The sequence below is a fragment of the Lacerta agilis genome, chromosome 4 (genome assembly GCF_009819535.1).
Source record: "Lacerta agilis isolate rLacAgi1 chromosome 4, rLacAgi1.pri, whole genome shotgun sequence".
Taxonomy (NCBI): Eukaryota; Metazoa; Chordata; class Lepidosauria; order Squamata; family Lacertidae; genus Lacerta; species Lacerta agilis.
The window spans coordinates 91,175,831-91,187,910 of NC_046315.1; the positions used below are offsets into that span (position 1 = coordinate 91,175,831).

Below are 12,080 nucleotides of genomic sequence, written 5' to 3' on the forward strand. Positions count from 1 at the left end.
AAGAAAACTAATTTTGTTCTTGGTATGAGCTTTCGTGTGCATGCACACTTCTTCAAATACACTGAAACAGAAGTCACCAGACCCTTAAATATAGTGAGGGAGTGGGGAGGGGTATTACTCAGAAGGGTGGTGGGAATGGGTGATCAGCTGATAGGTGTGGAAAAGATTTACTGTGGAGAGAGGCTTTGATGAGGTGGCACTGCAGATCTTCACAAATAGGGCATTTGTTGGTGAAGCTACTCTTGTATAGTGCTGAAGCTACTCTTGTATAGCGTCATAGGCTAGAAAGATGCAGGATCAAGCCTATGACCACTAGATACTTTCTTACCTAAAGATATAGGGTTGAAAGAGACCAACAGAGAACTGATCCATCTGACTGAGTAAGTTTGATGGAGGTCAAATCCTCTGCCTTGGACGAGAGAGTTGGAGACAAGGAAGGTGGTAGGATCAGTTCTTGTTCTTTGTATAAGAACAAGCTGACCTTTGGAATAAACGCTGGATTCATCTGACTATCTTTGTGGAAGTTACACACATTTCCTCTCACAAAGAAGGCTTCCAGTTCAGATACTCTGTGAGCTGTTATAGTTATCGGGGGGGGGGCAGACCCTTCCAGAGATAGTAGCCATCTCTGTTCTTATAGATTTTAATAAGGAAGGCCAATTCTGGTAGAGCTCATTTGAAGGGCTTTGTCATCCAAGTCCTTGCGTCAGGCAAGAGGGATGCCAGCTCTTGTAGCTCTGCCAAAAAGTGGTGGCGATATGGAGAGGTAAGGCACCACGACTCTGTTCAAGAGCTTGGATTGCTCCCTACTCCCCATCTCCATGGCCCCTTTCAAGAGAATCGTTACTCCAGGGAATAACAGAGCTCAATAGCAGTGCTGGCAGTGAAGTCTCTACTACTAAGGTTTTAAGTGTCTCCATAAATCTGTTGGGTAATTTATAGTGCTTTTGAGGTAAGCTAATGACCTTTTTGCTTTGTAAGCTATTTGCCCATTCCTGATCAGTCATATTAGGAAAAAACATGAACAACATCAAAAAAGAGAGTTGGCTTGGATTCAGTAAAAACAGATGCTCATCTGGAAGCTGGCTGAAAAGCTTATGGAGTTTCAGATTGTAAATCTAGGATGGAGATAATACGCTCTACGTGGGGCTACCTTTGAAGGTGACCCGGAAACTGCAATTAATCCAGAATGGGGCAGCTACACTGGTGACTGGGAGTGGCCGCCGGGACCACATAACACCAGTCCTGACAGATCTACATTGGCTCCCAGTACGTTTCTGAGCACAATTCAAAGTGTTGGTGTTGACCTTTAAAGCCCTAAACGACCTTGGTCCAGTATACCTGAAGGAGCGTCTCCACCCCCCACCATTCAGCCCGGATACTGAGATCCAGCGCCGAGGGCCTTCTGGCGGTTCCCTCACTGTGAGAAGCAAAGCTACAGGGAACCAGGCAGAGGGTAGTGGCACCCGCCCTGTGGCACGCCCTCCCACCAGGGGTCAGAGAGATAAACAACTACCTGACATTTAGAAAATACCTGAAGGCACCCCTGTTTAGGGAAGTTTTTAATCTGTGACTTTGTATTGTATTTTAATATTCGTTGAAAGCCGCCCAGAGTGGCCGGGGAGACCCAGCCAGATGGGCGGGGTACAAATAATAAATTATTATTATTATTATTATTATTATTATTGTTGTTGTTGTTGTTGTTGTTGTTGTTGATGGTAAAAGGCATGGAATCCTCATTATGAAAAGACTAGATTTGGGGAATTCCTCAGGAAAACAGCTTCCCTCTTCTTTCTTTGCCAGGATACTCACAGGAATTGCAATCACTCCATGTGTAGAGGGTACAAGAGCAGTGCTACATGGCCTTTGTTTTCCTCATTCCCTTTGGAATGAGGCTGCAAGGTCATGAGAGACTGTACAGCCTTTATGAGAACCTTCTGGTGAACAAGGGGTGGAGCCACTGGGCTGTTTGGGTAGGCGTTTTTGATATGGTGGCCAACCTGGGAGGACCTTAAAGGTTTTGAGATGTCCCTTCTCTGCCCTGGTGAAACAGCTGAGCAGAGACATTTGCCAGGTCTGGCTGCTTAATGTTTCTGATAATTCATTCCTCTAGAAGGAGGGAAGGAAGTGCTAAACTAGAAGCTTCCCTTGGGGGATGTGTGGGCACAATGCAGGTGCTTTTGTGTACAAAAATAGTAATTGGCCTGTAAGATGGTGCCTTATGGGGAAAACACTGAGGAGGACTCCACACCCAACTGAAGGGGACCCTCTCCCTCGTCACAGGCCCCTTCTGCATCATAACTGTGGGTGATGGTCAATGTGTGAATGTCTCCTCTTTTAAGGCCTTCTGTTGCAAGTTCTATCACAGCAACCCTCATAAGCATAAAGGGGATTACAGACCACTGTGTCCTGAGCAATGCTGCCCCAGATGAGAGAAATTTCTGTTGGCTGGGAGTGGTATGAAATGGGCAGGGATGCTGCTAACCAGTGGTCTTTAGATACTGGTGGCACTGCTTGCACGAAGGCCCCTTGTTGGTGGCAGCAAAAAGTGTTGGATTCCCCCCTCCCCAACACCCCTCAAGGGTTGTTTTCTTTGTTGAAGTTTTTGCTGTCCTTCCAGAGGGAGTCGTGTGGAAGGGAGGCTAGGCAAACAGAAGAGAGAAAGTTCATAGAGAATACAAAGGTCTTTTCTTTCCTCCTTTGTGAATTGGGGGGGGGGTGGTGGAGAGACTAAAAAGAAAAAAAACTAAGAAGGAATAATAATTACAAAATATGCTGAAGAGGAGTCATAAGGGGGAAGCTCTATCTTGGGTGAAGTCAGGGAAAGAACTGGAAGAGGAGCCTTAAGAGACACAGAGATATCCCAGAATTCTTTCACATGCTTCCTTGCTTTCCTGGGCAATTGGTGAACAGAACCCAACTTACTGGACTTCTCATCATCCCAAATGAGAATGGGCGCTTAGAGATTTTAAGAAGTCTAACAACCTTAACACATTACCTAAGAATACCTGAATCCTGGAAGTCCACATTTTATAGCTATGTCAGTGCAGTTGCCCTCTTCAGTGACCCTCACATTTAGTTTCACGGCCAAACTACATGTAACTATAAAATGTGGCCATGGTTTTTTGGGTGGGTGGGTCATCACGTACCTCACTCCCACACCCACCCTATAAGATATAGTGCAATGTCTCACATATTAGTCTCAAAGTACAGTCGTACCTTGGAAGTTGAAAGGAAATCGTTCCGGAAGTCCGTTTGACTTACAAAATGTTTGAAAACCAAATTGCGGCTTCTGATTGGCTGCAGGAAGCTCCTGCAGCCAATCAGAAGCTGCAGAAGCCTTGTCAGACGTTCGGGTTCCAAAGAACATTCGCAAACCGGAACAATCACTTCCGGGTCAGCGACATTCAGGAGCCAAAACACCTGAGTTCCAGGGCGTTCAGGATCCAAGATACGACTGTATTACGGATGTCCCTGATGTGCACCAAAGCTAGAGAAAGCCAGGACATCATAATCTCACATTATGTTATTTTTCCTATATGTTATGGAAGAAATGAAAGTGTGTTCTTGCTGTGTTTGGTGTCAGAAGCACTTTTACTTCATCATATCTGGCTTTGCTGTTATTAGTCAACGTTTGTGAAATAATTTCGCCAATTTTAGAAACTCTCTTGGCGCATGGAACAGGCAAAACCCAAATATTGGGGGAAATTTGTATTATTAACGGATACCAATTTTACCATTTATCTCATTAAAAGATGAAAATCCTTTCCCTGGTGTGAATATTTACCACTCAGATGCCTCACAATATTTCTAGTTTTAAGCTCACTTTTTGTCAAACGAATTAAATCTTTTTTCCAAGGCCAAAAGGGGGATTGTGTACAAAGAGGCTGCTGCTGAAAACCTTCAAATACTTATAAACACCACCATCAAACTGCTTGTGAAAATTTCCTGGCACAGCTGTTGGTACATCCCATTCTCAGGCACAAGTTTATTGGTTCAGCAAAGTTGCTGGTCATCAACATCTCTGTCAGAAAAGTCAGTTTTCATTTAGTTTAAGGAGCTACTTGTGGGAAGTGTGGATTGCATAAACAGTATTCAAACATACTCTATCTGAAGTGTGCCACATGCTAGGCTTCAAGCAATGAAACGCTCCCAGCTTGTTTTAAGAAGCTGCTGGACTATAACTGCTCATTTTATTTTCCTCCATACATGCAAAAACTTTGCCATTCAGAGTTCCTCCTAGACGAGGGGTAGAGAACTAGTGGCTATTCCAGATGTTGCTGGACTTGAACTCCCATCATCCTTGACCACTGGCCATAATTGCTAGGAATTGGAGCTGATGGAAGGCGGAAGTTGAGCAACATCTGAGAGGGCCACATTTCCTGCCACTGCCCTAAATGAATCCCAGAAACTGCCGTGCAAACCAATTAAGCACTCAGGTATGAAGCATCATGCACATTTTGCCTCAAAGCACAAGTCTTTAGCCAGTGCTGAAAACGCATAAGCTGCATGGTTAATCCATTGCATTATGTTGGAATCTGTATGCTCTGCCATGCTTTTCTCATTAAACTTACCCATGCTCATCAGTAATCTTTTGAAACAGCCTGAGGGGGAAATCAGAAAACCAAAACAAGTTCATACTACCCATTCCACTTTCACCATATGTAAAAAAAAATGCCAACAACATTATGTAGAACATATGAACTAAAACAATGAACAAGTTGCTAAAGTAATGTGAATATGAAAACCCTATGACAATCTCAAAATTCAGATATTAGGCTGAGCTCTGAGAATAATTTAAACTGCCAACACACATACTTACACCTGCTTTTTTCTTTGTGGTTTAGAATGGACCACAAAATGTGCATACCTAGAAACTTTCTAATCTTAAAAATGCAAATATGGATGGGCACGTCTTAATCTATCAAACACACAGAACACATATCAGAAGCTTAACACATTAAATACAGCCACAGTTACAGCTCTGATTTGTATCTAGTAGTTGTTTATATAATCATTGCATAACTATTTAAAAACAGTCACAGAGTAATATGTTAGGGCAAAGATTCAGCCCATGCCTTTTTGAGCCATTTACAGAGCACAGCTCTCGGATAACTAAAAGGAAGGGAGTCGGAAGTTGGCGGCAGATGATCCCACACACAAGAAGGCAGGGAGATTCAGGGAGAATGTAAGGTGCCTCACGTGTTTAATTCTAATTGTTCCTTAAAATTTGTTAACTGTGTTAAGCTTAAGTATGCAACCAGCTTGCAGTTATACTTTCCAACGAAACATGCATAATTGGTGCTCTAGAACTACTCAGCGGACACACAAAAAAACATACAAAGTTTGCTGAAGGACTAATGAATGCTCCATGTAGAATGAAATGGATAAGGGTATTTCAAGATGGAAAACACTTTACCAGGTGAATATAAGAAACCTCATTAAGATTGACCCAGGACTGTTTCTTCATGAAGATAGGTGTTGTCAACAACCGCAAATTATGCTCACTAGTATCCAAACATCTTCTGAACAGGTTGTAAAGTCCTCCCACATTAGGGCTAGATTTCAGTGGCTGGATTGGGACAGAGTTACTTGTTAATATTTTAGTGGGATTACTAAATACCTATATCTATCTATATCTATCTATCTATCTATCTATCTATCTATCATCTATCCATCTATCATCTATCTAAATTCACAGACTCATAATTGCTCCACAAAGTGCTTTTGAGTTGGGAGTTCTTTTTGAGTCAAGAATGGGACAGAAGCAATTTAGAAGCAAAACTGGGAAAGGTCAGCGGTTGCAGAATGAGATCTTTGCTCCACACTGTGAGCAACCTTTGAGCACACCTAAAGGGGTTATTTAGATCACACAGACGTTGACTGCGGAGAAAGAGGAGAAGCAATCCATATGTATGTTTGCTTCTGTTCATCCATAGATGTGTTTTCGATACAAGAATATAAAGACCTTAAACAGTAGTAGAGCAAGGAGAAAAAGATATTATACCCATTTAGCCACTCCTACACTTGAAATGCACACATTCCCAAGAATGTCTGCAAACAAATACTTTGAAGTACCAGCTATGTTGAATCTGTTGCAAGCAGAAACTTTTATTTCTGATCCTTTAAATAAATGGATTCGTGAAGGCTGCATTAGTCCAGTGATCAAACAGTCCTGAAACTCCTGAAGTATGTGGTTTGTATTGTTGATGAGCTTGACAACCAACACAACAACTCATGGGACAATATACAAAGACACAGACTTAAGTTTCACACCAAGACATGCATGGTTGAAAGCAAGATGCTGCTGTCCCTTGTTCTCTCTTAAAAAAAACAAAAACCATTTCAGAATATTTTGGATACAAGCACAATCCATGCATGGCCTTGAGCTGACCTTTCAACCATTTGCCTTTTCTTGTGTCTGATTTTGCTGGCCTCTCTGATTGCCTCCCATTTTTCCATGTCTTCTTTGCTGCATGTTCCTGGAGAGAAACTAATGGGCTGCACATTGACTCCTACGTTGAGCAGCTCGATCTTGCGGGTCAACATATCATCCTTCTTTTGCCGTGAAGAAGGAGATAAAATCTTTCCACCGCTTTGTCTCTCATCCTTTCTTGTTGTCTTCTCAAGCAAACAAAGAAATTTGGCCTGGATTTCTGGTGGGAGACTCCAAGGATCCGGAAAGAGAGCAGGCCAGTATCTATCTGGGGCACCTGATAAGGGCACTTCTTTCTTCTGAAACTGAGCTTTGCGAACTGTCAAATCATCTTTTTCCAAATCTGGAATTGCGGTTTCATCGTCTCTGGGTTGGAGAACTATCTCTCCTTCTATCTGAGGACCTTGCTTAAGATACTGAAAACCTTGGAGGATTACCGGATTCACATGGGAAGCACCAGTCTTACGAACAAACAAATCATCATTTTCCAAATCTGGATAATTGTCTCCATTTTCATTGTCCCTTTGGTCACATCCAGGCCTAAAATAATTTTTTTTCCTGCATGTTATGAGCCTAGGCCCTGAAGAAGGATCAATTTTGGTTCTAGTTTCAGAGGACAGGTAGTCGTCAGAATATTTTTGCAGTGCCCGCAGAAATAAAAACTGACTGAGATATAAAAAAGACACACGAATTAAAAGTTGCATTAACTAGTAGAAACAGAGACCTAGCTCTCAATGAAGTGCTAAACCTGTGTCTGGCATATAAAACTAGTATGTCAGATTTTCTATTTGTGGGTGCTTTTTTAAAAAGTTTTTTTTTTTTTAAGTTAGCCATCAGTGCTAGAGCTCAAAGGTTTCCAAACTCAGTGAGAGCAAGGCCTGAAATGCAGACCAAAAAGATGCAATAAACTTTGCAACTGAAAAGGGGTGCACACTGCAACATTGAAATGTGACTTGTTATGACTCCAACGTATTTTTAAAGGACAACACTTTTACTCCTGCGTAGCAGCAAAGCATAGCAATCATGGCAGAGGAGACAAGAACATCGACCAGCGCAAAAATAAAATCCACTCTGCTTTAGTAGTGTGAATTCAGTAAGCCAACACGTATGGACACAGGGGGAAAAGTTCAAAAGGCAGCGATCCATATTAACTTTTCACTTTTAACTTTTAGCAAACAGCAGATTTCTGTACACACAGGATAGCATAGTTCATGCAATTGTAGCAACCTTGGTAGATCAGAGGAATAGTTAACACTTTCTTCTGCAGCTTGTAGTACTGATTTTGCAGCAAGTTCCGCAGTCTGTTTAATGCAGTTTGAGTCTTCTCTGCAACTGTTACCCAAGTTACTCAGGCTATTGCTTGCCTGGACTCTTGCAACATCCTCTTCAGAATCTGCGCTTTTACTGCACAGTAGCACGTAAGTGAAGAAGGGGAAAAACAGGGAATATGTAAGTTCTGGCACAAAAATGGTATGCAGCAATCTGTTTGAATACACCACTTAAAATAACTGGTTATAGGAAGATGCTGTATTTCAAAATCAAATAGAACAGCAATTCAGTTTCCACAGGCAATAGCCAGTGAAGACTCCACGCCCCCTGCCACAACTCAAATCGTGCAGTGATTTGAGCCACTTAAACATGTGTTGTTGTTGTTGTTTTTTTAAAAAAAAGGTCTGTTTGGATGAAAAAAGAACATGCAAGACAACAAACCTGAATCCTTGAATATCCTTATACCATTGCTTGGAAAAAGATATCCTTTGCGCTTTTTTCCAGTGCAATTCTTCCCCTGGAATCCAAGACTTGGGAAGAAACTTATGAGAGGAAAGTTTTAGGTTTGACACTGCAGCATTTATTTTGCGGACATAAAGGTCATCTGTTTCAATGTCTGGAGTGCCCATTGTCTTTTCTTCTTCCTCCTCCTCCTCCAAATAGTTGGAGAAGCCTGAAAGAACGTTAGCTGATGTATTGCGTTCCATCTCTCGCTGCAAAGCTCTTCTCTGGTTACTGTACAAAATACCCAATCAAGTTATACTTTCAAACACAATTTGTCGTCGAATACAGAACAGATGACATATTTGGCTAAAAATTTACAAACTTGTGAATGAAGCAAAATTAGTTCTGAGTATCAAAGCACTGCAGCTATGCAAGGATGCCATTATAACAGAAGACTTTTTTTCATGTGACCAAAAGAAAAATGTTAGGAAACTATTCAAAGCACACAGAGAGACAGGAAGTGGTTTAAGTTTTTGTACAGGCAGATCAAGAAACTCTGGCTTCAGAATACACACTATTTACAGATAGTGTGTTTACAGATACTTTTGATAGTTTAGGAGTAAATCATAAGAACCCAGAGAAGTAGACCTTTAACCACATCTCTTTCAGCACCATGGGTAATGGGTCAGTGTTACAATGTCTTGAGCATCATATCTGGAAGAATAATTTTGCTGGGCATAAGGAAATCCAGGTCTAGCAAAAGCTATTTTCACCAAGAGCCTGCACTTTGCCAAATCATCCTGAGTATCATCTGTCAGCTTTCCTTTCAACTTCTAAATAGGAACTACCATCAAACTGGCAGATCACCTGTGGGGAAGCTAGATATGCCAAGCCACTCTCTGCTCTGCTATTTTGATTGGAAGGTAAAGGACTCCTTCCACATCTGCTGAGATCAGCGATAATAGGGATGAAGCTACAGAATGAGAATTGGTACGCCTGGCAACCAGCTCTACTACAATCACAGCATAAGGCAATGCTATGTAAATTCTTGGAGGGGGGGTAATAATCCAACGACAAAATAAAGATTTTGTACATCATTTTGTATTGAGGTGATCAATTTTGAGAAGTTCTGCCATTTACCAGCAGCACCCTTTGTACCACCCCACATTATTTAGGAAGACTGTTGTAGTATCAGGTTAACACAGGGTTAAACCTGGAAAGAATATGACGTCCCACAACTGGATATGTACATCTGTTGAACTGATGCTATTGTCTGTAACACACTTTCGGTTTCGCTTTCTGTGAGCACCATGCAAGAAGAGTGTGCTCCAGGCTGAACTGTATATAGTTTGTAATAAAGTGGTTTGTAGAACAAAGACTACAGACTCCGGAAGCCTTATTATCAGGGACTAAGCTGTGTTGCTCTGCTAAGAACTATGAAACATATGCACAGGAGGAAGCGCACAGACCCAATTTGTGAGTTAATGACAGAATGTCGGCCCACTACCGCCACAAAAGTCTTCCAAAGGGGCGTTGGAAGAGACAAAGATGTCTTCAAATGGAAGGAGGGAATGGGGAAAAATTCTTCTATGAACTTCAAGTTAATCTCATTTTATTATCTGAGTAAATGAACGGAATATTTACTCTCAGCTACCTTACAAAGAGTTAGCAAGTTTTATTAAAAGTCACATGGGAAAGCAAAAAGAGTGTGTCATATTTTAATAAACAACACATCAATTTAGCAAACTTCAAAAAGAAACTACCAGAAATTCAGGGGCGCCTTTTTAAAAAATATAAAAACCCGAAAGTGGTGGTTTTTGTCCAAATTAAAACTGAAACTGATTTCAAAACTGAATATTTAACTGAATTCAATATTTTTGAAAAACTTAACACTTTGTCAACCTTTTAATATAGCCAACTTCGTTATTCTGGTGTCATGGTTAGGAAAAGGAAAAATCAGAAGCCTACTGAGGACTCATGAGCCCTCTCACCTTACGTCTCTCACACGAAATCCCTCCTTACCCACGGTTTCTTTTAACCACTGTGTACCATTACACATCTGTGTCGTATACAAAGTTTGAAACCAAAATGTGAAATGCAAGGGCAACTCCGGCTAGCATCAAATGAGAACGTAGTACAGTGGTACCTCTGGATACACACATTTAAACACATTTAAACACCACACGAATACCTTGAAAATGTTCCATCTGGCTCCGTAAACACGGGACTTGCCCAGCTTCTTCTGTTATCCTCATTCTTTTCTGTTCTTCTCTTCCTCAAGGGTGCTGGCATGTATGTTGGCGGTTTAGCTTTGCTGGGTAAGAAACGATTGAACTCTGCAGCGGGCTTGGGTTCAATCACAGAAACTCTGCGGTATGACATGTCATCTTTACTGGGATCATGCATTCTTGCGCGTGTTTCAGAATCTGTGTCACTTTCACAATCTTTTAAACAAAAACACACAGAAAGTTGAAATTTCAGCATCGGAAGTTTATTCTGTTATAAGCCAACGCTGACCCAAGCCCTCTTAAGATTTTTATTGCAAACGGAGCAAGAGAATATTTTCAGACGCTTGCCATGATGCTGTATGAAAATTCACCTGGATGAACTTTGCTTTTCCTAGTTACGTTGCATTAATTACATCATTTCCTCATTCCCACTTGCAAAATGAACTATTGATCTCAATGACTGTGCTCTATAACTGATACTTCTCCACAGAAATCACAAGACCAATAATATTAAATGAAAAACCCTCTCTGAACTGGAAGCAACCTTTTCAAATTTATTTCTCAGTGCCAGAATAGACGGTCAAAAATCACATACTGTGCCACAAAACTAACAGAGAATGGCAGGCCAGAGGTCATGAAGTCCTTACGAAACTGTTTATGAAGTCTCTGTTAATATTAACATAGTTACCGAAATGGATTTGTTGCTATTGTGAACAGTAATTCAATTGCGTGCCCAGGTACCTCAGCCCCCCACCACCAGCAGCCAGTCTTAGGAACAGTAAATAAACAAAATATGACAATGTACATCTTGGGTCAGATCAGGCCACAACTTTATTGACTGCAGAGGTAAAGAGGTTTGGCAGAGGCACTGGGTAAAACTAATGACTTCCAGCTCACCTGCCAGATGTATTTAGTATTTGGGGTCAAACGGGAAGTGAGGGAGTCCTATGACCTATCTAGTACCAATTGCCCATTCAATTTCCTTCAGTTAGTTGTTTGATAGCTAGCAAACTTGTTTAAGCGAATGTTCTTTAGCTATCTGACATTCGTCTGGAAAACCTCAGAATGCTTAAAACTAGGAAAAGACTGATCTGATAAAAGCATCTAACCCTTACAGCTTTTGTTGTCCTACTTCTCTCAAGCAAATATGGCGAGTAGGATTTTAAAGAATATATTACCTTCACTGCCACCTTTCAAAGTTACGTCTGATGAAAAGCTTGCAGAAGATCTTGAGCCAAAGGAGTCCAAGCTATCAAAGGAATCGTCTCTCTTATGGCTGATAGATGACGAAAGCGAGTCACTGCGTTCAATATACCAAATATCTCCGTATCCGCTATCCCTTCCACTTCGTTTGGGACTGCTGGATTCTCCAAGAGCCTGCAATGAAAAGTTGTTGTTTATAAATTTTAAAAAAAATTATCAAAGGATTTTAATGATGATAATTTTGCAATGTCTTCTGTTTGAGTGACATGAATGGTGTTCTTCTCAATGGAAGCTTATAGCATGGGGAAATGCGTTTATGAAACTTGAAACAGAAAATAAACAAATATAATTACTTTATAATTACTGCTGAATGTGGGACTTCCGGCGGCGACGCCATTGTCGGGTGGTCGAAGGCTGCTTCGGGTCCGAAGCGCCTTGTCCATCCCGGGGGTTAGGAGCCGCGCTACCGCAGCGCGCGGCTCCGGTTGGGGTGCGGGAAG

At 41.4% G+C, this 12,080-nt stretch overlaps 1 protein-coding gene across 12 annotated transcripts in view; it reads right to left on the reverse strand.

Annotated features, from left to right (window-relative positions):
* The window catches only part of LMO7 (LIM domain 7), a 55,477-nt gene extending 43,723 nt beyond the window's left edge, over positions 1–11,754 (reverse strand). For 6 of the 12 annotated variants that reach the window (XM_033147949.1, XM_033147948.1, XM_033147945.1 and 3 more), the window contains exons 1-6: positions 11,556–11,688; positions 10,341–10,593; positions 8,147–8,440; positions 7,664–7,840; positions 6,395–7,102; positions 4,575–4,604 (exon numbers count right to left, since the gene is read on the reverse strand). In XM_033147949.1, coding sequence (XP_033003840.1) covers positions 4,575–4,604; positions 6,395–7,102; positions 7,664–7,840; positions 8,147–8,440; positions 10,341–10,555 — 1,424 coding nt within the window. In that variant the 5' untranslated portion in view covers positions 10,556–10,593; positions 11,556–11,688. Of the gene's footprint in view, positions 1–4,574; positions 4,605–5,419; positions 5,628–6,394; positions 7,103–7,663; positions 7,841–8,146; positions 8,441–10,340; positions 10,594–11,555 lie in introns of those variants that run through there. The other 6 variants (XM_033147954.1, XM_033147950.1, XM_033147955.1 and 3 more) reach the window with 4 other exon arrangements.
* Positions 11,755–12,080: the final 326 nt, after the last annotated feature.